The sequence below is a fragment of the Aptenodytes patagonicus genome, chromosome 1, assembly GCF_965638725.1.
Source record: "Aptenodytes patagonicus chromosome 1, bAptPat1.pri.cur, whole genome shotgun sequence".
In the NCBI taxonomy this organism is placed as follows: Eukaryota; Metazoa; Chordata; class Aves; order Sphenisciformes; family Spheniscidae; genus Aptenodytes; species Aptenodytes patagonicus.
The window spans coordinates 121,784,784-121,812,541 of record NC_134949.1 but is presented as its reverse complement, the minus strand read 5'-3'; the positions used below and the strand labels follow the sequence as shown (position 1 = coordinate 121,812,541).

Sequence of the window (27,758 nt, the reverse complement as noted above, 5' to 3'; positions counted from 1 at the left end):
CTCCCCCACTCGCCTCCTCCCAACTTAGGTGCTATAAGATAGGCTTGCATTTCGCATATTATTTATTACTCTTTATATATGTCATGCTATATGCCTTCCATTTCCAGGTAATTTGAAAGGGGGGGGGAAGTCTTTTCAGTGGTTATGTACTTTGAGTCATGTTCCAGTGCAATTAGTGAAAGAACACCAGTTGTTACGAATGGGAGTACTCACATCTTTCAGAAATCCCCTTGGAATCTATTTGTAGAGAAGGGGTTCTTGAAAAACAGGGTGATACGAGTCTGTCATGAGTCAGGGAGGAGGATGCTGGAGCAGACTGCGCCGGCAGGCGGTGCAGAACCGTTACAGGAGAGATGTTCTAGCTCAGGGTAGACGGACGTGGCAGGAGTGATCAGTTGCTGCGTCCTTGAGGAGGAGAATGGGTCTAGATGGTCGGGTCCTCTTCAGACTGTCGTTGATGATACCGTGTGATTGCAGTGGGGTTAAAGGTGACTGTCCCAATTTGCAGCAGGAGAGCTGGTGCCAACAAGGGAGTCGATTCACATCTCCTGTGAGAACTACCTCAGCTCTGGCAAAAGGTAAGGGTATCTGAGGGGAGGAGAAGGCTGTTGTGGCCATCTGAGTTGACTGATGGAAACGTTTGGTTCTCTCTCTCCAACTGCACCTTCAGTTCCTGCAGCCTTTCCTTGTTTTCTCCATCTGCCCATGACTCAGTCCGACTCAACAGACTTTACGCCTTGACAGGTTTCCAAGCCCAACACCAGTAGTAGTCAGTTTGCTCGAAAAGCAAACTGCAGAAGTGTTTATCTCAGAGATTAAAAAATTTGAAGATTTAAAAAAACCCCACAATACAAATATATGCCTGGTGGTTTGGTCTGTCTCTCGTGTTTAAGGCTTTTTTAACGCAGCCCAACCCACCCACTCTCTGGTAACGTCACAGCCCACACTCCCTGTATGTAGCATAAGGCTGCTCTGGCAGTGCTTTGCTGTAGGAGTTTTTGCCGCCTGCTTGGGGACGTTGAATTTCTAAGCTTCTCCTCAAGTTTCGAAAGAATTTTGTGTTCTCCTCAGCCCAGCAACTAGCTATGCACTCTTGCATCTATTCCAGCCCTCGCTGCCTTCCTCAGCCTGACTCTGCAGTCCCAGCTTCGTGCTTACTGGAGCTCTAAGGGTTCCTCACCCTCTCGTGGACCTTCGCCTGGTTCTGCCTGGGTTTGGTGGAGCTCCACGGGTGAGGAGAGGCGGAGAGAGCAGAGGCCACTGAAGGGGGAGGGAGTGCGAGTGGCCCTTCCAACTCTGCTCCAACTGAGCTAAACCCGTCCTCTCCACCTCACCGAAAAGCTGCCGTGACCCTCTCACGGAGGGCTGTAGCTTCTGTTAAACTATTTGTCAGCCCCAGCTGAAAGCAGGCAACTCGTGCAGAAACGCGATGTTGCTTTTGCGGTTTTGCCAGCATTTTCCTTTGATATAAAATATGGTAAACACACTTCTCTTTTTCTAAAGCCTGGGTAACTGGCAGGTATCATTTCAAGACTGTTCAGTTTCTTTTCCATCTACCATTTCAAAATGGAAGCAAAAAGTAATTGGTTATTGATAGCAAAACTGTATTTCTGGGCAGCAGGTAAAGCTAATGACTTTCCTCAGTAAGACGCTCACTTGAGATAATTAGTGCTGCCATTAGCTTATTAAAGGCTGTTCTAGGTAAGCAGTGTTTTAATAAATTTTAAGTAACCCAAATATTTTTTTGCAATAGAAAAGTAAATAAAAAGCATATTCTATCCTTGAGGGAACTGCTGAGCTTTAAGCTAGTGAAGCAAGTTGCAACCCTTCAAAAAGCAAAGTTTTATTGTTGACGTTGCGCTTGACATCATTGCTGCTCATTTTTCCGAGGATGACCAAGCGGAGGTGTCACTAAGATGCAGCTGATGAGTGTGACCTGAGAACGGAGCCAGAAATAGATGACTTGTGGCTCTCATGATATATAAACAATGTCGGTTATGCTGCCTGTTCAGTAAGGTCAACGGGATGCTGCTTTCTTTCACAGCAAGACAACCCAGTGAAAACTGATGCTGCAGAGACACCCCCGCAGATAACAGGACTCGGTGTGCATTCAGGTGAGCAAGACAGAACTCTTTGCAGGACTCGGGGCGTAACTGGCATAGGCTTCCTGCTGGAGGAGTAAAACTGCTCTCAGCCAAATGGGTCTTAATGAGAACCACTCAACCGGCAGCACACCCTTTGCACCACGTAACTGGGAGAGGAGTTTGAGTCGGAATCCTGACCTAAAAAAGAGAAAGAAATCTTACAGTCATCATCATCAGGATCTAAAATGTTGATCTAAAATGCTGATCAGGCAACTCCAGCAACGTTGCTCAAACATGGCCGTTAGGACTTCCTCTTATGCATCCAGGATTTTTCAGGTTTGTCCGTTGTTGAAAGACATTTTTCTTTTTCTTCTTCTCCTGAACTAATTCAGGTTTGTAGTATCAGTGTTTAATAGGCAGTCACAGCACTGAGCGTTTCTCTGCAGTCAGGCAAACTGTACTGCTGGTTTTGTTTAAGCTGTTGCAGTTTTAACTCAGGCTCAGATCCTTCCGTGAATGCCAGTTTCATCTGAAAGGGAGGTAGGTGACTGAGAAGCAACCACGTCTGAGCATGGGCTACTGAGATCATCACAGTGAGGCTGTTCACCATTGGAACTGCTTTCTTCTATCTGGTTCCCTACAATCACCTGTCTGTAATGCATGGAGAGAAAAAAAATGTACAGTTATCAGGGACATCTGTTTGGAAGACAGATAGCAGCAGTTTCATAAGGAAGTACATTGGCAAAGTTTTAAGAAATAGAGAAGATGGTTCTTCTAACACAAAAGACATTGAATCCAGCATGAGAGACGCTTTTGGACTCCAGCCCTCTTTATCCACCATGAGAATCATGTCCTTACCTGGAAATGGAGTATGACTGACAGCAAAAGTGTGAGCTGCAGCTGATGTGTGGTGACTCCCCCTCCCCCCCTCAAGATGGGACCTTCAGTCCAGCCCTTAAGCTTGGTTCTTTAGCTGGATTTTTAAAGAGGAAACGAGAAACTTTGCTATGACTTGCTCTGTACCGAGGGTGAAGGGAACTGTCCTGGCTGCTCCTGGGAAAGAGAAGAGGGGTAAGAGCTTCGTGTGACTGTGAATTGGTGTCATGGGGGCCAAGAACAAGAGGGATGTGTGATATTTGGGAGCGATTCCCTGACACTGGGGTTGGGAAAAGGCAAGACACAGCTCTAAGGGCTGGTGGGGATCTGAGCAAGAAAATGGGACAGACCTACAAAGGAGTGGGTAGGACTAGGGTAGCAGGAAATTTCCGGTGTACAAATAATAATACAAAGATGTGTGGTTCTGCCAGAAAAACAAGTTAGTGGTGGGGTGGAGGGGGCGACGATATGAGAACAGCAGAGCGCACCCTGCCTCCTCCTCCCTGAGCCCTCTTCCCAGCAGCTTCCCAAACTTCACCCTTAAAAAATACATAGCAGATGAGTCCTGGCCTAGAAGCAGTAAGTTCCATTCAATATGGCTGAACACAAGATCCCAACTACTACTAGATCCTTAGGGCTTCAAAGGTGGGGAGGAAAAGTACATTGGGAAGAAAAATGTAACCCAAAAGTGAGAATGAAAATGGAAAATGTTTGAAAAGTCTTATTAATGTCCTGGAGCCACGGCCTCAGAGACGAGAAAGAAGACATCTTTGACTAAAAGCCAGTGTTGCAGTGGCTAGACAAACATAACAACCAAAATCTAGAAAACAAGATAAAGTAAATGGGATGAAAAGGAAAATAATTATTTTTAATACTTTGGAGGAAGGGAAATATAAACTGCATAACTTCAGATTTATATTGATTAATTGCTAATGAAACCTTAAAATATCTGTGCCTGACAAGACTAACACAACAGGGATTTTGCTTAATGGTAATTCAAAAAACCAAAACAAAACCCAAAGGTCTCAGCAACAGGCCCACCACAGGCAGGCAGATTTGGGGTTTTCTTTGCTATGACGCGGGCATATTCAAGACATCTCTCTTCTCTCTGTTTGACAGAAGCAAGACAAAAGTACTCTTACCAAAACAGGACGTTTTCTTTCCAGTCCATTAAGTAGCTAAATATCATCAGCTAGCTATCCATATTTTAAAATCAGCTGGAGAACTTGCATCCCAGAGACCTGGAGACTGTCTGAGGAGAACTCTGGCCGGCTCTTGTTAATCGTTAACCATCGCTGGAACAGCAGGGAAGTTTGAGGAGGCTGGAAGAGCCCTGGTGTCCCAGTGCTCGAAGAGAGCGAACTGGTCAAGCCAGGTCACTATGAGGCAGTGCAACTGACCTCAGCCCCAGGCAAAATCATGGAATTAAAGCTAAGATAAGATACAACTGAAAAAGTATTTCAAAGGACAGAAAAACTAATTCCAGACAGTGTGGTTTTATAGAAAGACAGGTACGGTGAAAAATGTCTGATGTCATTTTTTGAGGGGAACACAATTTGGAGGATAAAGGTAGCTGCATAGATGTAGCTATTTAAACGGCAGTAAGGCGTTTGACTTAGTATTCCATACCGCCTTCTCTAAAAAGAACTATACACAAGCCCCATTAAACCCCTGTTAGGCGAATTAGGCTTCTCGGAGAGTAACTGGAGAATGATCTCTGACTGTGGCTGTTTTTAGCAGGGCTCCACAAGCACCGACCCTGTTCAGCATTTTCATCAGTGATCTGGAAGTAAATGTAAAGTCACTCTGAATGAAAGATGCAGATAAAGACAGAGTGATACAAGGAGGAGCAAACACGTCATATAGCACAGACTGGACAGCTAGTTAAGATGGACCTATTCGAACAATATTAATATGTTAAATTTAAAGCCTCAACCCTGGCAATAATATTTCTCATTGAGAACTGCAGGTTTTCCATAAACTGTTCTCCCTAAAGACAGTGAATCGTGGCACACAGAAAAGCTTGAGATATTCAGGAAAAAAAATAGAGCGAATATTTTGTATTTTTGGATTTCTGGGGACAGACATGATCTTTGAAAGCCTGGAGTAGGTGATACCGTAATTCCAAAATTTCATATATTTATCACATTGTCTATCCACAGTGATCACTTTTTGGCAGTCTTCATTAATGAACAACTATGATTTTTTTTTTAAATGCAAATATATGTTTAGCCCTAATTTTATTGAAGAAGTTTATCAGTTAAGCCAAGATGCAATGCCAAGGCATTGTGATTTAACTAGGCAGAGAAATGAGAAATACTGACCAACTTAATAAATACAAGAACTTGTTCTCCTCCGCAGAGGTATAGCACCTGGGCAGAGACTTCGTGAGCCTGCATCCCTGCCCTCCGGGGGCAGCACTCTCAAATCTCTTCCAGTGCGCGAGCTGTCTGTGGTTTGGTTTATGTCCCTTGAGAGCGAGCTGACATAATCTCAGGACTGCCTGGACTGGCATTCTGCACCCTCTGAGGAGATAATGTCGGATTTGATAGTACGGTTGTTCATAGGACACTATTTGAATGCGTGGCTCAAGAGTTACTTCACTCTCTTGATTGTCACTTGTAAATGTCTGTCTGGTCACTATTAGATGGAAGCCTTTTTGTGTCATTTAAAACCATTTAACAGTTTGAAAACAAAAAGCCCCATCACTTCAGTTTGTAGGAGAAAGGGCAAGAACCAGGAAGAACTTCAGAAAGCGACGGAGAGCGCCTTAAAGCTAACACAGCCAGCCTGCTTCCCAGTACCTGAGCAGTGCAGCCCACTGCACAGCCCGCCTGGACGGACGTTTGCCTGGTGGCACCAGACTTGGAGAATGTCTGAGCAGCAGCCGCAGAGGGCGTGTTCTGACCTTGCATCCAGCAAACGGTGTCCCCGCAACCGCAGAGTCTCAGTGCATGGGATTTCTGGAGGGACACGGGCTACTGGTAAGCAACCTCTGTTCCTGGCTTTGAGTTCACACATACATTCACGCAGTGGCTGGTGCTAAACAAAACCCCAGCCCATTAGTTTTCACATGGAGATCAGTTCTCTCTGAACAACCTCAGCACCACCCTACCAAGTGTGACACCAATCCCAGGCCTCTCTCCAGTGGCACGATACCTGCTAAAAGGTATGGAGCATGTTTCTTTAGATGACAGGAGTGAGAACACTTTCCTCTGGAGACACTGTAATTTGAGCTCTGGTGACTGAAGTCTTTTAACAGGCTTTGACAGTTCATAGCTAACCATTTTTACAGCCTCTGCTCCTGGGAGTCTGACAGCTGCTCACATCAAAGGGAGCTGGTTCTGTCAACATAAACAGAGAAAGTTCTCCTAATGATGGAGGTGTGAAAGACAGCTTTATCCCTTGAAACCAGAGGCTTGAGAGTAGCAAGGTTTATTATCTGCTGTTTGAGATTAAATTCAGAAACTGTATAGGGGAGAAACTGGGATAGATCCGCAGGAACACTGTATATGGGAAGCCAACTGTAAAGACTTAGCTGTCTCAGCTTCTTCTGACACAAGGAATGATGCTGTAATCTATGCAGACAAGTCCTGTAGACCTCAAATACTGGTCTTGTGAGAGTCCCGACCATGAGATTTAAGTACCACTGAGAAACCAGGTTCTTTCTGAGCTCTTAGCCAATCTTGGTTAGGAAGTTCAAGATACCTGGGTGTGAGATTACATGATTACCACTAGTGAGAGACAGCAGGTAGAGATCGCAGCTGAGTATATCTTACGTGAGTTTACAGACAGACAAATTACCTTGATTCCAGGAAACAGTCTACTGTGATAGGAAAGAGAGGGCTGAAGAAAGTAGAGAACAGGAGCAGCTGCCTTAAGAAAGCAGAAAACAGGAGCGTGGTCTGCTTAGCCAGAGAAGTACCTCTCATGAGGATAAGGACTTCCTCTCCCCAAAGACAAGGTAGCATGCCCAAGTAGAGCTATGACACGTCTTACTGTCATCTGGAGGAATATGGTGCCTCGAGTGTCAGATTCACTGCCTTCGTGTACAGGAATAGGTACCTTTTTGTTATTGTAATATATGGTGGTTATATTGTTCACTAATGAATATCACAATCTTGAAAGTAAGCTAAAAAAACCAACCCTCTGAAAACTATCTGCCCTCATGTGAGATCTAGGATATTGCTATAGATTTTTTTTCTGTCCTAGGGACCAAAACCCCTGAGCTGTCAAATATCCAAATGAGTTCCCCAGTTCCAGGAATGAAGCAGCTGTTGCAATTGATCTGGATGGAGCAAAAAATTGAAAGAGCACATGGACATTGTACAGTCTGTCCACCAAATCAGTGGTTATCTGTCTGTCCATGAAGGAAACGCTCGCCTGCAAACTGAGAAGAAAGCTGGCTGTAGAACAAGTGTTTTCAAGCCAGCTCCCACATCTCTGGCAAGTGGCATCCTCAAACTATGTTACCATATGCCCCAGAAATGTTGGGTAAAAGTTGGTGGTAGTCAGGGGAGAAAAATATCTAAACACTGAATCGGGTTTCTGATTGCAAGAAATCTGTCTGAAGCCAGCAAGGCTCATGCTGCCAAGGAGTCCGGAGTCCCTTGATTGAGCCTCTCCGAGGCTACTACGGCAGCGAGAAATGTGGACAAGGGATGAGACATGCAGATCTTCCAACTCTCTGCGTACCCAATTTTTTTTTTTCTTCTACATTACCCTGTCCGGTAGAAAAGTGATAGCCAAAAAATTTTGGATGGCCACGGCGGTCTCAGTCACGGCTGTCAGGAATGCACAGCCTCTAGTGAAATGCACGGGAAACCAGGGTGTCCTCTTGAGAGGTCCAGGAAGGAACTTTCCCTGCCCCTCTTCCAGCGCATGAAGTTCCAGCCTTGGCCAGGAACTGTCTCCAGCCACTAACCCTTATTTTTCTGTATCATTTTGGATGGTAAGAAACATAGTTGAAGCAAATGTTAATACTGGCTCTTGATTACAGCAGTGTGTTAATCAACTGCCTTGGCATGCTAATGGGTTGGAAATAGTTGGTCCCATGCCCCAGACCTTTTTTCTTTATTTATTTCTGTAGGGATAGCGTAATGGTGACAAAAGGGACTGGGACATGGATTCCTTGCTGCAGCTCTCTTGCAAGCATCAACCCTCCCCCCGCTCCCGAACTCACTCATCTGACTTGGCACCAAACTACTTTGTGTTGCAGAGAAGAGTGTGGTGCAATCAGATCATGGATTCGGGTCCAGGACCTCTCAGTGTCTAAGGATTATGCTGTGGCATAAGGAGATCTAGTTGTTGCATACGGCTTTCAGAAGACACTTTGACACTGACTTCTTTTCTGTGCGGATGTGCAGGTAAAGATCATCAGACCATACTGTGGTAGACGGCATGCCCTTGCCAAAACAGGAAGACCTTCGTGTATGCAGTAGTGGAAGGGATACAATCACTGCATGTTATACAAGGCCAAAACGTAACCTTCAGGGACCCCACAGAGATCCAGCTGACAAAAAAGGCAGCCGACTTGCGGCGGCGGGGGTTTGCTCGACAGTCAGCTGAAGCAAGAAGGTACACTCTTATGAACTGCCAGACTTGAAAGCACGCTTGTTTCACCAGGCGGTTGAGCAAGCTGGAAGAGTACATGCTGCCCTATATGCCCCTGGGCTTGACAGAGAGATGGATGAGCACAGAAACAGCGAAGGTAAAAGTTCTCCAGCCTTGACCAGTGACGTGTATGTACGTTTGTTGGGTGAATGTATCAGAATTATCAGGGGAAAAGAGACAGATTTCAAGACAGAAATGAGATGACCGTCATGCCAAGGGTAACGGAGGGATTACGTAACAGAGACGACGACAGGGGAGGATGGTGGAAGTTGACAGGAAGAACTTCTTTCAGGCACCCCACTTTGTTTTATTGCTGGAATTGGGAGAAGTGTAATTGGAGTGGGGGTTAAAAAACAAATGCAACTCAGTCAAAAAGGGCAAGTTGTTTTTTTTTTTTTGGGGGGGGGGGCTGAATAGTCTCGTCAGTCCTAAAATTGTTTTCTTACAGTATGTTTCAAGCCTAGAAAAATGGTAAGACAGGATGATTTCAAAGCCTGAGCAAATCTCATCCAATACTGCTTTCCATTAATGATTCCTGGGCTCTCTGCAAAACACTCCTAGCCTTGCCTTGTTCACAACAGCTCTTTCGATGGGCAAAATTGAACATATTAGGGATAAATATGGATATTTTTAAGCCAAGTATTTAACTCAGTAACATGATGCAAAGGTGAAAAATTTTAAAAAAATTAATAGTTTTGTTTATGTCTTCCAAACACCCTGAGATTTTCATGTATATAAGCTTCTCCTGCCAGTTTTTTAGGAACAGTAAATTAACGGGAACATGCCTCTGTCACCCTGTAATTTTATGTCCATTTCCATGTGTTTCTTGTACCGTTAGCTTGCCTCCCGCTTTGTGGTTTATTTGGGCAAGTTGCCTTTTTTATTGTTGTTGTTACCTTTTGTGAGCATGCCAGAGCCCTTAGGGTGCCAATAAATTAGAATATTAGTGCTCCTTTTTACTGCCATATTATACTTGTTTCCCTCTGCTTGTTTGTGACCTAATCTTGAACCTCCGCCTAATCTGCTGAGCTGAATTTTCTGCATCCTGATCAGATTAGGAGGAGCAGTGGGCAAATGCATCCTTGTTTGCATAAAACGTGTTTGCCAGAAAAAACAGCAGCAAACAAAGTAAACCAAATGTAGAAAGCTGCAAACAGAAACCTGTCCTTAGGCAAAGTTCAAAATCACAGGCAGTGTTAGAACTACATTCCCATTCAACACGTGGGTGCTGCACGTCAGCGGGCGCTGCGTCTCCATCAGGCACATCCGCTACAGCTACCTTCACAGGACAGGGTCTAGAATCTTTTAGGAGGCTGGGGACATGCCTGTCAACACATTTATGCAGCCTCTCTTCAGTCATGGAGGTTTCAGGTGGAAACACCCTACTAGACTAGATTAGCCATTCCATCTATCTGCCACTGGAGGATATCTCCCTGTTTTGTCAAGCCCAGCTGTAAAAACAGTCTGGATGACACGAACGTGTGGCTCCGGGATGTCTTTCTGCAGAGCTAGATATGCTGCACACACTCTGAGCCTGAAGATGCTGTTACGCTTTACTGGGCTACTCGCTAGCTCAGACCCAAGTCTGTCTCCCTGAATAGTACTCCACTGAAATTTAAATTAAGGTTGCTCAGGTGAGAGTGACAGAATCACACCTGTAAACTTTAATCACTAATGAAATGGCCTGAGTCTAATTCCAGGAGATTCTGCCCCAACAGAAAACCCAGTTTGACCATGTTGTCTCGCTCCTAAGCTGACTGGTACTGTGAACGCTACACATCCATGGTTGGCAGGTGTTTCAAGTCATTTCACAACCACACTTCCAACTGATTAATACTCTCTCTCGGTGTATTTGTAGTTTTACCATGGGCTTGCTATGCTGAAGGACGGGAGTTCAGATACGGGCCATCTTTGGGAAGGAAGGTATTGTCATACTCATGCCAGGATTTGCAAAACAAAAAAAAAAAAGAAAAAGGAAAATTTGCCCAGATCTTCAGCCAGTTATAAATCAATAATTTCATTGAGTTAATTTAACCTACAAGAACTTAAAAGTGTTTAAGGACTGAGTCATACGCTTATTTTAGGCCAGAAAGACGCTTGCCTAACCTTCTGCATAACAGGCCAGAGAATGATAGACCATAGACTCATCACAGAAATTTTTGGATGAATACAAATGCATGTTTTTCAGATGTTGTCATCAAGTAAAAGAAGAATTAATCACAACCCTTTTAATATTCTACTCTCAACTGTTCCAGTGAATCATTACCCTCACATAAAATATGTGGTACATCTGAGTTTGTATCGCACCAGCTTCCAGCCATTGCATTTTAGTACGGTACTTTACCATCTGATAGTTATCATGGGGCTCCTGAATTGGACACTAGTGTTCTAAAAGATGCAGACAGTTCACAAGGAGCATCTTTGAGCCACTGCTCTTTGAGAAACTAATTGAGTTGAGTTGATTTCTCGCACTGTAGGATGTGTTTCTGGAACTCAGATCAGTTTTTTCCCCGCTTCTTCCCAGTTTCTTTAAAAACCCTTTTAAAGAATGCGCTCTAACGTAGGTACAACATTCTTGGGATGATCTAAGCAATGGTGTGCATACAATGAAATCTTCCGGATTTCACTAATAAATTTTCACTTAATTTGATCAAGGCTTACAGAATTGCTTTGGGAGCTTGTGTTCACCTGCTTTACCACCATGACTCCTACTTCCTTCTCAGGTGTGGTTTACAAGAGGTACTTTCCCATTCTCTGTGTAAAACAAACGCTCTTACTTCCATAGTGTGCAACCTGGACAGCTGGCTTAAGTAAAATGCATGTTGTTTGCCAACACACCAAGCAGACCAGACTGCTCAGCCTATCCTCGTGGGTTACTGTTCCCCCATCTTTCTGTCACCTGCAAACCTCATCAGCTATGGATTTATTTTTATCCAGGTGATTAATACAAACAGTGAATAGCCGTGGGTTGAGAGACACTCAAACCACATAATAACGTAAAAAGTGTCATCTCTGTGTGCAATTATAAATGTTGTAGTTGCCGGATCACTTGAAGCAGTGAATGAATGTTTCATGCAGATTATTTTATCACACTTATCTATACTTACTTTATCTCTGGTTGTACTTACTTTACTGGAGTTGATCCAGAGCGGGACATATACAGTAAAATAAGGAAAAGAAACGTCACAAACGCAGCAAGCCCAACCCAAAAGGCTATGACAATAGAATCTGTGGACACAACACAGTAATTCTGTCACTGGTACCATAGCAAATATACAACACAGCAACATAATTTATGATCTCTAAGAAAGGTGCATCATTTAATTAATTCAATTAATTAAACCCTTGAGAGAGAGCAATCTGAGTGGCAATTTGTTAAAAGTCTTAAGAGCCTCCTAGCAGTTTATTGTAACAGTGCGTGGTCAGGGCTGGGGGAAAGGTTGGGGAAAAAAATCCAGTAAGTGTGATGGTGACTAGCACTATGCTAGTCATTTAAATATACATTTAAAAGGTGATACTGAGCACTGATGGTTTTCACAGTTTCAGCTCTTTGCAGGGGATACGGTTTCTTCTACAAAATCCCGGTGCAGTAAGCAGTGTGGTACTCAAGACTGAGCCATTACCGCTCAGTGTATAGCCAAATCCTGCTCTTAGGTGAAAAAGTACAACAATCCATGATCTTTAAGATGATGCTTTTAGGGAGGGAATTCTAGCCTTGAAAACATTTTCTACCAAGAGAAATGCCAAGGGAAGCTTGTTGAAAAGTGCCTGTGACCCTCACAGCACATCAGTCCAGTGGAAGAGAATGTGAACCTTTCCCTGTTCAGCTGCAATACTTCTGTAATCAACATAAAATAGTTCAAAATGCAGCCTACTTTATCAGGACTAAGTGGTTTCTTTAAGGAACAAGTAAGTGGATTCCTAGCACCGAAGTATGGGTTCACAATTGGTTTAAACCAGCCTAAGACCCCGCCACTGCTGTTATCCCCGATTCAGATGAAAACGTTGGGTTTTTTTTAATTTATAAAAGGAAAAGAAGATGAACTGATCCCTGATCTGGGTGACCAGTGCTAACGGGAGTATGAGCTAGTTGGGGGAGAAAAGGGAGTTGCTCTTTCATGAATGAAGGCTATGGCGCTGCTGAAATGACTGCCTCAGTTACGGGCTCGCTGTTAGATGGGATGAATCCGCTCCTGCCCCAGTAGCACATTTGGTCACTGTTTCAAAAATGCTCCTTCCTGGGATCAGTGTGGTGGTGGTGAACGTCCCAGTTAAAGCCTTGAAAACATTGGGTGCTCTGCAGGGCACAAGTCGAGAAATGCCCTGAATTCATAACCGGCTACTCACTTAGGCTGAGGTGAAAAAGAAGGGTCATTGACTCCAGAGACAAATATTGACGGAGATAAAATAAATCTTCCATCTGAAAGGACAGAAAACATTGTGTTCTTTGAAACAGGTCCAATATGTTTGATTAGGTGTTTCTTTGTGAAAAAGTTCAGAACGTGTTGTCATCAGAGCCACAGAGAGATTAGGGGGAATTATTCCAGCTCCTTTTAAACCTAAAACCAGAGCTGACCCAGCCGGAGTCTTATCGGAAAGCTGACTTTTGGCTGGGCTACTGAGAAGTAAGAATGTGGAGGGTCAGCTTATTTTATTCTTCCTCTGTTAAAAAAAGTTTTACTGAGCTTTAATTCAGAGGATTGTAAATTAGCATGTGAGGGCCAATATTCTGACCTGCTCTTCCCAAACTTATTAAGGGGAAAAGCAGTGGGGTGCTACTGGCCAACCCCAACTCCTCAAGGGAGAATTAGGGGACTTCTGTCAAAAAAAAAAAAGCAAGCTCATGGTCCAGGGATATTTTGAAAAACTCAAAGTTTTGAAGTGTTCAAGGCCATCGGGACAGAAATGAAGTGTTTGGATTTACAGAATTCCCTATCAGAGCTATTTTGGTTTCATCTTTTAAAAGCAGCTTTAATATAGTTCATGGAATTCACTGAAGCTAATCAAATTTGCTTCAGGTCTCAGGGGGAGTTTGAACTCTTGAGGGATAAACAGAAACTTCCTAACTGTTTTTAAAGTCCTGCAATTAGGATTTTTTTTTTAAACCGGGACAACTTATTTTAACAATCTATAAAAGGCTTTTCTATTGCTAAATTTTACAGTCCCCTTTTGTGTGTGTGTGCATATGTTTTTAAATAGCCTATTAGTTCATGGGCCAATTGAGCTTTTTATTATTTTTATACAAAACGGCGAGAGCTGCACCATGCTATTAATAGAAAGCAAGACCGTGACTTTAGAGCTGGATTCAGATTCATTTTCATGAGACAAACACAGTCTCACAATGCTTCAGGGACAGGCCACATAACAGAGGAAAGAAAGTGCAGAGATTCGGGTCTCTGTTTTACATTAAATAAAAAAACCCAGGAAAAATTGAATTAGGGAGCTATAATCCCGTCCCAGGGGTTATGACGACCCTGTGATCCATTTGGGCCAACTCCGCAATGCACCTAAACAAACGCCCAGGTCCCATTGCAGTCCATCAGCAGAGGCCCTCTGGAACGTCACTACAGCGGTTATTGTGATCCTGGAGGCGTCCTACATTTTGACAAACTTGGAATGTTTGTGGCTATCTGAGGGGAAATTATCACATTTCATCTGCAGCACAAAGGGCAAGGACTTGCTGAACTTACTTCGTCTATACAGTTCCAAGCACACGAAGACAATAATCCCAACAGTGGCTTTTGAAGGTAAGCGTGTAAATATTATGCAAAGACAGGAAAACCTACAAAGTATATTCATTGCTTGACTAGTGCTTTTATTCAAAACAAGGAAGAAACTGACCAAATGTGGAATTATTTCCCTTGGTGTTTTCTTTATAACTTGTAATTCACTGTTCTCCCACTGGTATTTGGAGAAGGAAGCATAAAAGTACCAAGATGACGCAGTCTCCATTCCTCCTAGACTGCTGACATGGAAAAATGTCTATTTTTATAGGAAGTAAAAAAAAAGAAAAACAGTTTCACTTCCCTGGCTATCAGAAAACCAAACCCAACACTTTTAGTTTAGAAATTGGTACAGCCAATGTGAGCTCTTTGAAAGACACGAATCATGGAGCAGAACTCCATTTTGATAAGCTGCCTAGAAATATCTTACATAAACAGCCGCCCCAGGGAACTCAAATTGCCTTAACATTAACCTGCTGAGGGGAAAAAAAAGTACATCCCAAACCCTACGCTTGCATCTTTCTCTCTCTTCTTTGCCTGGGAGATGAGCAGCTGAAATACAGAAGCCTGGTTTCCTGTATTGGGCTCACCAAAGCTGAGCCCAAAGGTGATTTCCTTTGGTGTCCAACTGGGCATGATCTCGCCCTGCGGCCTTTCCGTCAGTAAATGTCTTCACTGGCAATGTTCCTCCTCTGTTACCTAGTCACCAGATGCAGGAACTTGCAGATACTTTGTATGTTTGAGGCCCCCACTCCTTTGTAACTACATCAAGTTGGAGTTACTGTAGGAGCAGATGAGATGCATAAACACAAAGTATGATTGCATAAATCATCTCCTTAGAATATAAAAAGACTTGAAAGGCGGCAGACTTCTCTACTTCTTTAGGGAGAGAGAACAAACAAAAAAAACCAGTAAGAGATCAGTTTACTGTGCTTTTTAAATGGAAATAAGGGTTATGAGCTCACTCATAAGCACTCACACACGTATGTGGCAATTTCCTCCATGAAACTATCAACAAATTCAAATTAAATTTAACGGAGGGGGAGCATCTTCTCTCAGAAGCACAATTTCTACAAGTTTCAAGAAAACAGGCAGCTGGGTAAAGAGAAATATCCTATAAATTGCCATGGAGGGAAATGCTGTAACACAAACTCCACCTCTGTTGTGTATCAGGCAACCCAAATGTTAGAAAGATGTTATTAATGAGAAAAAAGGGGAAGGGTTAGATTCCCGATTTCTGCTTTTTGCTAAGCCAGCCACATGCTGGGGACTTACAGCTAGCTTAGCTCAGGAGTTTGGGGTTTTCCTGGTGGAATTTGGGGGTAATTATCTGCCCAAACATTAAAATTAAGATAATTAGAGAAGCTGCCCATAACCTGCCTGATCCCAGCAGCACCAAATGTTGCTCTACAGTATTACGGAGAAAGATTTTATATATGGAAGGACGTGGATATTTACACCACCTTCTTTAAGGCATGGTGCTCTAAGTTTGGAGGCAATAAACCCTAGGCTCCTGAGAATGGACAGAGAAGCTTTTCTAGAGGCAGTGCAGAATAAGAGTTTCGGCTCCCTTTTCTTATTCTTGCTCTCATAAGGCAAACGAAGGACACGAAGCTCCTAGCATTGTCCAGTTCAATCTTTACTATTAGAAAGACAGTTTCTTGCACTGTTAACTAGAGAGACATGAAAATATTTTGAAAGACTATCATGTTTTCCTTACCGACCAGATCACTACAATAACCTTGGGGAAAGCAGTTTTAGTCTCTGAAACCATATCTGAACAGTCATAGTTGTCTTCAGTAAGTTAAATAGCATACCATACCGCCCATAGCTTTGTCGCTGAAATGAGGATACAACCATAGGTAGAGACTTGGCAGAAATCGAGGGAAAATGCTGCCTATAGCCTAAGCGACAAACATGCCTACCTGCTCTCCCTCGATCTTCGTCAATCCGTCCAACTATACTCGGTTAAATTAATCCCTCATGACATAGCTTGTCAGTTTATCTTATCAAAACCTAACCAATGCAGCTACATTAGAAAAAAAAGTAACTACTCGCCACTTTAAGTAACCATAAAAAGACATCGCTATCTCATTGTGCAAAACCAAGTGTGAAACGGAATTAACTGTCGCAGGGTCAATTTGGTGAATGCTATTTCATATTATATACTTTGAAAATAAACTTCTAAACCCAGCAGAATCAGCTTCCACGGCAATAAAGTATTTTGACAATAATGTATATTATTACTTTATCTTACAGTTCAGTAGCACTAAATCAAAGGAGGAAAGGCAATAGATTATGTTTTCAGTTTGTTGTTCCTGGCTAGCGGAAACATACACTTCTTCTTTTACTAAGGTTTTGAATGTTTATCAGTTGTAATGTAAGCCTTACGTCCCAAGACGAAAACACGATAGTCTCATGAAAAACTCTGCTCATTCAGTCAACTTTTCTGATAGTAGCATGCAGGTAACTAACACCCCAAACTACAGATCTGCAAATCATTAGGTTTCCACTTAGCAAATGGCTAAAAAAGAATCTGTCCTTCTAAGTAAGAGTTAGTATCAGCAGTCTTACAGTTTCAAATACTGTAAGGTAAAGCAAAGAGTTTCAGTATTAGTAATAACTGCTATTAGAGCACAGTCAGTTTGGACGACAGACACCCATCCATACAAACCACGCACATATAACTCGGCATGGTCTCTATTGCAAGGAAAACAAAAAATAAGTCAGTGAGACAAACTATGCAACATTTTTCCTGTACTAGATTAGCACCTACTACTCTACAATACTTACATTTATTAACCTTCAACTTGCTTCCATCTACTGGAATTGGATCTATATAATCCCAATAATATTCATACGACCAAAAATACTCAGAGGAGTTTGTCCTGTTAGCCATTTCAGTGGTGCATTTTAAACCAGCTCAGAACTCCAACCAAATACTTTTTTTCATTGTACTTCAGCGCCCTCAGAAAGAGATTGCATAACTGATGCCTATGTAAACCACTCTGGGGTCCCGCAGCTCAAGGACTGCCTTGGTACTAAAAAACATCTAGCAGCAATGAAAATTAATGTCTGACAGATATGTAACAGCAGCCCTTAAAAAGTAATCCTCGCTTCCTGACGGGCAATTATGTTATTCCTCAGCATATTTTAAACTGAGTTGGATGTCAAGTAACCTAAGAATGGGGTGGACAAGTGCCAGCTGGGTCACAAACCCTTCCCTCACAGAAACTTGCAGCAACGCAGTGCTCTCTGGAGCTACTGGAAACAGCTGGGCTGAAAGACATTTCTGAATTTCTCATGATGCAAAGAAGTAGGTAACACCTGATAAAATGCTTCATAAAGAAAGGATGTATTGGAATAACCATATATTTTGCTTTCCTACTTCTTCATTCCCTCCACCCCAAAGGCAATGGACGGAAAGGCAGGCTCCCAACCAAGATGAAGGCAGACCCGTGGAAGGCGTTTGGCCCTCAGCAGTCCTGTGCCTAGGCAAACACACACATATGTGCTTCGCTGAGGTTCACTGAACTGAAATTGCTCACGCTAAATGTGAAACAGACCCTCAGCCCGCTTTTGACTGCGCCCCTAAAGCCCCCAGGGTACGTTGCAGCTGGGGAGACCAGGGCTGCTCACTCAGGCGCCGGCACTGGACTCACGGAGGAAAGGCAGGCCTCCCGGGACACAAAACCGGGAGCAAGGTACGCAAACACAGCACAAAAAGCGCCAGGTCGGTTAGAGGCAGCTTTCAAAACACGTATCGCCATCTTTTCCGCGCCTCCCCACCGCTATAGCATACAACACCCCCGCCGCGTTTCTGTACGCGTTGCTGAGGCCCACAGGAGCAGGCCTCCAACGGGGACAGAGACGAGGAAACACCCGCCGCCCCACACCGACCAGCGCAGCCGTTAACGGCTGGGGGGGCGGGACCTCAGTGCGCGGGGGGGGGGCGTGGCCACGCGCCGTGCGTCCCCGCCCCCTGGGCGGGGCGGGCGGTATTTCCCGCCCCGGCGGGCGGTGGGCGTGGCGCGGTTGTTGCATCGGGCGGGCGTCCGTCAGTCACTGCCGCTTCCGGCGCGGGCGGTTTGAAGGCGATGGCGGGCGCGCTTTACCCGCCGCCGGGCCTTGTGGCGGAGCTGGACTCCTCCCTGTCTCTGCTGGAGGTGGGCAGCGGGCGGGTGCCGCCGCCGGCAGAGCAGCAGCAGCAGCAGCGGCGGGCGGGTGCGGAGAACGCGGACCTGCTGCCCATGGTGTTCCTCTGCGCCGGCTGCAAGCGGCCGGTGGGCGACACGCTGAGCTGGGTGACCAACGACGAGGAGGCGGGCTGCATCCTGCTGCGCAGTGAGTCCTGCGCCCCCCGCCCCGCCCCGCCCCGCCTCGCCTCGCGCCGCCTCGCGCGGCGGCCGTTGGTCACCTCCCTCCCTCCCTCCCCCCCCTCTGCGCAGGTGCGGCCGCCAGCGTCTCGGTGGACGAGGAGCGGAAGCTCTCCAAGCGGCCCGGCGAGTGCGGATGGTGAGGCCCGGCCCCCGAGCCCCGCCGCTGCCCCGGGAGCGGGGGGGATCCCCACCTGGGCCCTTCCCTCCCTCTCCTGAGGGAGCCGAGAGGCCCCGGGGAAGGCGCTGGGGAAAAGCCTGATAAACGGCCCGCCAGGTGCTGCCGGCGGGCGGGAGTGCCTGTGTTCCCCCGGGCAGGGCCGGGGAGCTTGGGCCTGGAACGCTTCTTTCGGGCCGACTGTACAGAATGCTTATGTATTAGCCTTGTGGAGGTCAGCCGGCCGCCGGGAACGCAGGCTGAAAGATGAGTGCTCGTAATTGCACTATGTAAAGCAGGAGTGAATGCCCTAAAAAAATCATAATGGATGGCTTGCTTTTTTTTTTTTTAGAATAGGGATGGGGAGAGGTGTTTCCTTTTCTTTTCTCCTGAATAAACGTTACATATTTTACTTGCAGCATGATTGAAACATTATTCTGCTCTGGCTGCTCAATGACACTTGGCAATATCTATAGATGCACCCCAAAGCATCTCGACTACAAGAGGGATTTGTTCTGTTTCAATGTTGACTCAATTGAAAGGTAAAGGCAGAATTTTTGTTGGTAAGTCTGCCAGCTAAGCTTCACCCACCAGGCATCCTACTAAGGGATGCTCCCGTTAATATTTGTGGCATGTCCAGAGGTAGCTGTTTCTGCCGCTTTGTTCCAGAGTGGTTTTCTGTATTACTGCTGTTAGCATCATAGTGTTGAAGTGTGAGAAACATCTCTGTAATGTTAGACAAATCCTAGAAAAAAGAAAATACCAGGGCCGCCTTCTGTATAAGAAATTGCATACCACCCAGGAAAATAACACTAGGTATACAACACAGGAGGGTTCCTTCTCATTTGATCAGAAGAGACTACATACGTGCTCTGCTTTAGATGACATAAAATGAGCCTGCAGTCATAGGTAGCACCAAATAGGCCTGGCTGTAAGCTATCGGAGGTAGATATCAGCAGAGAACATGCAGATAGGGGCTTAAGTAGAACTTAGGGTGAGGTCTGACCTGTACTGTTCAAGTCTGCTTTTTCCTTGCTAAAGCAGGCAAAAGCAAGTCTTAAAACTGAATATGTGCTTGAGGGTCTCACTTAACTGTCTTACAGTCAAAAACTGTCTGGAAAATGAAGGTGTGCTATTGTATTGGTTTTAATTGGTTTATAGCACTTAAAAGTGGTCTTAAAATATTCTTCAATAACTATATCCCAAACTACATTTCCACACCAGAGTGCTTTTATCCAAGCATTGCTCTAGTAAACAGTGATAGGTTACCTTTATTTCTGTCTGGGCTAGTTTTAATGTTTCTGCTTTTTGTTAAGTTCCAGTTTATTTTGCTGTATCTATGTGGATGTTCACCTTCCTACTCTGGACAGTGGTTTTTTTCTCTTTCCACAGCTATGATACTTTGCTTTTTCCATGGCAGTAAAATTCTCTGAAACACTAACATGGTGACAAAATGGCACTTTCTTGCACAGTAATGGTGATGGCCGGTTCTCCCAGCTAGTGCTACACTGTTCTCAATGTCTGCATAATTTTTCACCATATCCTGTGGCACCAGAATTCCTGACTGTATTCTAACTTTTGTAAAGCGGTGGTGTCTTGGTAGTTCTGCACTTAAAACTCTTTTCATTCCACCATACAGTTTGTTTACAAGATTACTAAATATAGATTTTTTTGTTGTTGCTGGAATCATGCTTCCGCTTTGCTAGTGTATTAATAATAATCTCATAATCATTAAGAACAATAGATGAGTCCTACATCTGTTTTTTTGCCTTCAGAGTGCAATTTGCACAATCTAAACTGTAGTGTATCAGTTACATTCTAGGTTCCTCAGAAAAGCAAGCTCTTACTGATGAGGAACCTTTAACTCTTGAAAATCGAGCTGTCTTGGAAGAGGTGCTACAAAGGGTAAGATTAACCTTGTATCATTCTCTGTTTAAATCACCTCTATGAAATCTTAATATCCTTATTTCCTCCAGATCAATTCTGTGGGTTTTAACATATGCTGTAATACTTTATGCTATTAATATCTTGTGTTATGCAAGATTTTCAGTAACTTTTCCTTCCATTTTAATGGTAATTAGCATTTTCTGTTTACCAAGCACAGCTTTAGATTCCTATCTATGTCTGTCAGTAATTAGAAATTTTGTTTCTAATTAGTTCTGATTCACTTCTCCAGATTTTCACTTAACTTTGTTTTGCTTGTGTCTTTTCTCTTTCATGTAAACTGACTTAATGTTTTTGCTGTAACTTTGTATTGAAATGTTACATAATAAATTGACATTTTGTTCTATGGAAAACTTCTGATTGCAGGTGGCAATCGGTTGGGAGCAAATAGTATAACAAAGTCGGCTCTGACAGCTGATGGTTGTCTAGCAAAAGCTGAATGTGTGGATCTGACACCAAGGTTGAAGACAATTACAGATTTGAGAGAGTATGGAGAGTTAATGTTAGAGTTGAGTGAGCTTTCAAACTATGAAAGGAGCAGGAATAGAATCAAATAGGATTGGTGATGCAAGATCAAATTTGAGTACTTACTGACATCTACACTTGCTCTTTGCATTGTCAAGTTCTGTTTATAACCAAGTATCTTTCCCTGTGTACTTTACAGGCAGACACTGTATTAAAGGCTCTGGAGACAAGACTGACTGCTGTTGAATCGAGTATGGCTTCTCTTCACAATAAAGTCTGAGAGAAGTTACATGCAGGAAGCTTTACCTGCAGGAGAATGATGTATGTGAAACTCGTCCTTGCAATCCTCTGAAGTCTGTGGCAACATTGCAAAAGCTGTGCAAACAACTGAAAGACACTGGTGGCTCATGCTGCGGTAGAACAATGCTGACTGTGAGTCTTCACCATAGACAAGGAGTTCCTCCCCTTTCTGTTAAAAGGATACCCCAGAAAGGAACAGAATTTTTTAATCAAGTTTCTGTGGACTTTTGGTTTATATGTAAATATTTATTTAAATTTTTATCTCTGAAAGCAAAGCATTTATCTCCTGACTTCCCTGCTATCTAATATCTCCTGAACTGGGTGTGCTTCTCCTTCCTAAACCAATAAAAAAAAAAAATCCCTGTGATGTCTGAAGGAACAGCATACGTAATTTTTCTTGTCTCCGCAGCCTTTGCTTGACCTGTGCTCAGAGGCGGGAATGGCACAATAACCATATGGGGTGGTTTGTTTTGGTTTTTTTTTTTTTGCAAGCTCAAGACTAAAATGTAATGTAAAAGTAGGCTTTAAAAGTATTAGATAAAATGGCTTTCCATGCAGTATTGGAGGTCATATGTTTTACAGCTTCAAGGGGAGGAAAATAAACAAGGCTGGTGGCAGCACACCTTTAAGCAAAGCTTGATGTATAGTTGAGCAATGAATTCAAAATGCTAATTATGAGCACTTGTCAGTATTTTGTTGTTTTAATGCAGATATTTCAGTTATTTGTCTTTGATCTTCTGTGTATTTAACTAATTGTCAGGGTTTCTTATATAGTGTGAGTGTTCCAAGTATTTTTTTCAATAAAACAGAAGCAAGCAGTTGTAGTCTAAAGGAAGAATAATTTTGAAAAGGTTTTTTTTTGTTACCCAACACTACTTAATTTTACTGTTTCTGTTAAAAGCTTCTTCCCCCTACCTTTCCTCTATTTACTGCTTTGTTTTGAAGTAGTACTCAAGTTTAGGCTGTAGTGATGGGTCTCGTATTCTTTCATGTTCAGGTAACTAAGACACTTTGTAACTTGCATACCTGCCAAAGGAATTGTTATAAGCTCTAACCTTTCCAATCAAACTACTCCAGTGTAAATTTTTGAGGCAGTTTCTTCTCTAACAAGTTTTTGAATGCTGGTAAGAGGCATAATAGATTTCATCCTGGATGTCTGAAGAGAACCATGAACTCGGCCCTTTAATTGAAGGTTGGTTGATGTTTTTCATTATACAGAGTATGTTTTTGTTGGGAATGTTAACAGTTGATGGCTTGATAGGCTTACCTTTTCAGAAATAATGGTTTTTCCAGATATGTATATATGTGGTTTTTTAACATGTGGATTTCTTTTTTTCTATTAAGGACAACTATGGGAGCAGGGACGCAAGCCCATAAGGATCTCTGTAGATATTTTTTTTTTAACCAAAGACTGAGACAGGACAACATAATCTTTTATATCTGTATTCCAACAAAGTAGCAGCAAAACACAAAGGTGCAAAGATAAAATTGCATGTTTTTCTGATGCTTCCCCACCTCTAACATGCCAATAATTTGGATAGGAGGTTGAATAACCTAATGTTTATCAATCTGGAGGTAATTTCTAAGTGGGTTCTTGTATTTGTTCAGTTATATTACGAAATAACCATTTTAGATCTTCTCTTGATGGAAAGAACCAGGTTTGCTGGCCTCAAGCAGCACCTGAAACTTCAAACATGTTCCTCCATTAAACATGGAGGGCAGCTAACTGGTTCAGAGTGAATTCCCTAAATAGATTCACCAGCTGAATTCCTTCTGAGACTTGTTTAGGTAGATTCCTAGCACCTGTCTCTTTGTCCTATATATTGCTACTATGTGTAATGAAAGTAAGGTGTCTATATATGTAAGCAAGCATTCAAAATAAGAAATGGTTGCTTATCTTAAGGTAAGCATGTGAATTCCATAACTATCCATCTTTTCTAGCTACTATGGGAAAAATACCTGCTGAAGAAGGAACCCAAAAAACATAATCTCACCAGTGTATCCCTGAACTTGGAGGCAGAAATGACTACAAAGAATCTGGATTAGAGTATGTGTTCCTGCGATGAAACATACACAGGTAACACATTTTACAAGTGCGTGTTAAGTAACCATTTTTCTCCTTGGTTTAGTGTTATGGTGTTCTGTATCTTTATTGAATACCTGCATTTGGCATCAGTGTATATTTAGAACAATGTCTCTTAGTATACTGTAGGTGGGAGCTCGAGTACATTAACACAACAGACTCTTAAAATAGCGTTTCCACACTCTCAAGGGTTGCCAGCTGCTGCTTTGCTAAGGTGTGCAATGAGCAGTCTAAATTTAGAATAAATTTCATATGGATGTAGAGATATTTATATCTGCATGGGGAAATGTGTGTATTTCGGTATGTATATTGTTCCAAGAAGCTGAAATAATTTGTTGTTACTGTGAAGTTCGATTAGGAGCTAGTATCTTGAGTAGTTAACTGGGCTAAAGGTAATATAATAGAGAATATTTCTGTTTAAATGTATAAATGTGTATTATGGTACACTTGAACAAATTTTAAACATTAAGGAAAGCTGTAGTTGTTCCCTAACCAAATATAGTAGCAAAGTTTTAGCGTGCCAGCAGGATGTACAGTATACAGTCTCATGTAAAAGGTATTGCTCCATGCTTAATAAGCAGTACCTATTACTGGGTGACAGTTCCTTCTAAACCTAGTTTCTCGGTTTCTGCCTTCGAATGCAGGATAAATAGGAAGTCTAATTCTCCTTTGGGGGAATCTGCATGCTCTATGGTACACTTCCTTATACTTTTCCTAGGCACTTTGTGCATTATGTGCTGGGGCGGGGGGGAATACCGCTTTGTTTGAGTTCTTTGACTTTGTATGCAGTTAAATACGGCAGGGATTTGGTTCAAGTACAACAGTACTTTGTAGCTCACTCTAATTATGCCCTTTAGAGAGAGAAAGTGGTATAACATAAAATACATGTCTTCAGAGGATTAAAATTGAGGTTTCAATATCCCCTGATTCAAATTTCAAAACACTTTTCTGTAACTTGAAAACCACCCTAAAACACTGAGAAGAATAACAAGCAAAACTTCACATGTGCAGAATCAACTAGCAGGAAAGGAATGAGGGTGGGGAAGACCATACAGTTCCACACAAAGAATGTATTTAAGGATGGATAATGTTGCATGTGTTCTCTGTAGCTTATTAATAAACACACAATGAAATTGTCAGTTGAAGAGAAGTGGCAAACACAAAAACTGTTACAGGTATGCTAAAAGATCTGTATATGCTTAGGAAAGATGAAAACTGGGAATTAACTTAGGTGAGACTGGAGCTTTTATAAGCTGCTTTTGAAGGGGGGATAGGGAATAGACAGGTGAGCTATATTTTAGTCCTAGCGTTCCTCTTATGACTGTAGACTACTATTTGCTAGAGTGTCAATGTGTCTGAAATACTGGTTTTATTTATATTTTTATGCTTATTTATATTCTTAACTATTTAACTTAAACACTTATGCCACCCTGTGTCGTTAGCCCCAGGTAATGCTGACAGGAACCTTCCCACCCAGCACCTGCTGACATCCTGGCTACTGTTACAGAAAAAAAAGGTGTTTCTTTCTGGTTGAAAAAGCAAAGATTTGTCTCCTTTGTTACAAATTTTGTCTATACTAGCATATGTATCTGTACTTGAAAACTGACCCTAACAGCTTGCTTTCCCAAACTGATCTTTGCCAGAAATGCTTGTATGACTTCAAAGGATATTGGCCAAAGCTTCCATTGGTGGTAACTACCTTGTAAAATAGCAGCAGGACATCTTTGGCAATAGCCCTGTGAATGGCATGTGCTGGGAGGATAAATAGGCGCTGTGCTTCATGTTGGTGTGGGCAAAATCTAGCCCACTGTGGTCCTTAGTCTTCTCAAGCTGGGGGAAAGCTGTTGAATGACAGTAGCGTTAGCCATGTAGAAGTATTGATGAATGGGCTCTAAAGCATTTAGCAGCACAGATGTACTTGTCCATAAAGGCCTAGGAAACCTGAGGGAACCAATGTGAGAACAGTCTCCTCTTTGCACAAGAACATGGAGTGTCCAACAGGGATGGCTAGCAAGCTCCATGCTGAGTTTGGCATCTGGTGGCCTTTCCAAGTGTCTTTATCTTTGTTACAGATGACATGGTCATCTGCTGCTGAGGCTAGGATTTCAGAGTTGCCAAGGTGACTCCATAAGGTCAGGGACGGAGCTGCTGATTGGTGGTTTGTTTTTTTTTTTTTTGATTGCACCAGAATTTCAGGTTAGGCTAAGATGCATAAGTTAGCTAGAGATTGCTTTTGTTAGTTTTCCAAACTTAGCACTGCAGCAGAGGCTGGACATACCTTCCTGGAAACGTGTCCCAAACAGGCAATGTTCTTTACTGAGCATGGTAGTTCCTGGCTAATCCATATGATAATTATAGATCTTGGTTTCAGGAGAGGTCTAAAAGGTGAGAGTCTCAAAACTCTCCTGGCTGTTGTTGGACTTTTGTTTTGGTAATAAAAGCAGTAGAGATAATGAGTAGGAAAGGAGCAAAAATTAATGTTCTTGTCTGGATGTGATTTTTCTGCTCTAAAAAAGGCTTGGAAAAAGCATAGGGAAGAGTTAAGTGTGCACTGTATGGCAAGATGCAGTAGAGCAGAGGTCCAGCAGATAGCACTGGCAGTGGGCTGAAAATGGTAACTGCTGTTGTTAAGCTTAAAGCACCATGGATACGGCTGGGGCTTCCTGGAAAGAGACCAAGCAAGCAAGATGGCTGAAAAGACAAAGGAAAGGAAAAGTGCAAGCGCAAAACTGCTATGCAAGGTGGGACAGATCTTACTTGGAGGGAGAAGGGAATTGGGGGGCTGGGGGGACTGAGGTGAAGGTGGCAACACTCTTATGGCTGTACTCTGAATGCTCATGAGAAAGGAGAACACCCCTTGACTGAGATTTCTAAATCAGGAGGTTAGGGTCCCCGTGTCCTCCACTGACAGGGGAAGAGGCTTCTTCCCTGACTAAAGGTGGCCGCCTCATTTAGAGACCTGAGGTAGATGTGTGAAGTGAAATGAACCGTTTGACAGGAACCCCTCCCTCCCTGGTGTCCGCTAGTGCCCTGTACTTCATCCACTTAAAGTTTGAGAATCCACTAGCTGGAAAACGGCCTCCATCAATGCCTCTTTCCCTTCCTTTTCAGCTGGCAGGATAGAGAAAAGCGGAAGAAGAGTCTGAACTGGAGAAAATGTGCCAGAGCAGAAGGAACAGAAGGTGAAGAAGAGAAAACTGGCGCATAATATCCTGACAGGAAAGCATGATACTGTGGGAGTAAGCATGAAGAAAATAGATGTGTGATTCCAAAAGGAGCAAAGCACCTGAATTGGTTTAGTTCCAGAGAGACCTGAACATCAGATTCCTTTAGGCCTTGTGTACATGGGCAAACTGACAGATACAGCTGCTGGAGAGTAAACTGACACAGCAGATTGTTTCTGGAATAAAATAACTTTTATTCTCACAAAATGTGTTTATATGGGCAGGGGGGGAAATACCAGAGCAGGCATTGTAGTGCAGATGCACGTCAAGTCCTCTGTAGGAACAAGGCAGCAGATCCTTTGACAACCCTTCTCAAGTCTTCAGGCAGGAAAGGATTGCAGAAAATATATTCCATAATTGAAAAGAGAAAGTCAATGAAAAATCTCCGTGGAAAAAAATAACAGGAAGAAAATAGCAAAAGGAGCCAAGTACTAGTAGTGTGTTTTTTTTTTTTTTACTCAACATCCATATGATCTACAAGAACTGATAATGTTACACTTGGAATGAGTACTTGGTTCCTCTTATATGGAGTAAAGAATTGCAATGTATTGTTAGTGTAATTAATTGCTTTAGCAATCTAGTCAAAATAGTAGCAAGCAGCTATTATTCATCTAGTTACAATGATGTCAGCACTTACTGTCCAAATTTTCCAATTATTGCTAATTCCGATTAATAATACAATTAAAACTGTTACATAGACTTTCTACCATCTCCCCCTCTTCTCTGCTGTGATGTTCACCTATGTGCCTGTGGTCTGCGGTGGAGGGTGTTGGGTTTGGTTTTTTTCCCTCAGATGGGATGCTGCAGGTATTTCAGTGTCCAGGTTTTTTACCAGGTGATGTGCTGATGTTGGTAGTGGGGGGTTTCTTGGCACAGCTTGATGCTATTCATGCACGTTTCCAAGCAGCTGACT

General features: G+C 43.0%; 2 protein-coding genes across 2 annotated transcripts; one reads left to right on the top strand and one right to left on the bottom strand.

Moving 5' to 3' along the window:
* Positions 1–44: 44 nt before the first annotated feature.
* Positions 45–17,248, bottom strand: MRAP (melanocortin 2 receptor accessory protein). Its single transcript, XM_076352972.1, has 3 exons — positions 17,090–17,248; positions 11,702–11,801; positions 45–2,282 (listed from the first exon to the last, which is right to left on the bottom strand). Exons 1-3 carry the CDS (start codon positions 17,193–17,195, stop codon positions 2,111–2,113), a joined length of 378 nt encoding a protein of 125 aa, XP_076209087.1. The 5' UTR covers positions 17,196–17,248; the 3' UTR covers positions 45–2,110.
* Positions 17,249–18,393: 1,145 nt separating this feature from the next.
* On the top strand, positions 18,394–27,544 carry MIS18A (MIS18 kinetochore protein A). Its single transcript, XM_076352946.1, has 7 exons — positions 18,394–18,640; positions 18,745–18,811; positions 19,249–19,371; positions 20,641–20,734; positions 21,438–22,730; positions 23,480–23,615; positions 26,733–27,544. Exons 1-5 carry the CDS (start codon positions 18,394–18,396, stop codon positions 21,516–21,518), a joined length of 612 nt encoding a protein of 203 aa, XP_076209061.1. The 3' UTR covers positions 21,519–22,730; positions 23,480–23,615; positions 26,733–27,544.
* Positions 27,545–27,758: the final 214 nt, after the last annotated feature.

Coding starts and splice junctions, on each gene's coding strand:
- MIS18A (XM_076352946.1), top strand. CDS start 18,394: ATGGCGGGCGCGCTTTACCCGCCGCCGGGCCTTGTGGCGGAGCTGGAC. Junction 18,812..19,248: donor CGGCCCGGCGAGTGCGGATG/GTGAGGCCCGGC, acceptor TTTTACTTGCAG/CATGATTGAAACATTATTCT. Junction 20,735..21,437: donor TGGAAGAGGTGCTACAAAGG/GTAAGATTAACC, acceptor TGTACTTTACAG/GCAGACACTGTATTAAAGGC.
- MRAP (XM_076352972.1), bottom strand. CDS start 17,195: ATGGCTAACAGGACAAACTCCTCTGAGTATTTTTGGTCGTATGAATAT. Junction 11,802..17,089: donor CAAGTTGAAGGTTAATAAAT/GTAAGTATTGTA, acceptor TTGTGTCCACAG/ATTCTATTGTCATAGCCTTT. Junction 2,283..11,701: donor TCTGGATCAACTCCAGTAAA/GTAAGTACAACC, acceptor TCTCTTTTTTAG/GTCAGGATTCCGACTCAAAC.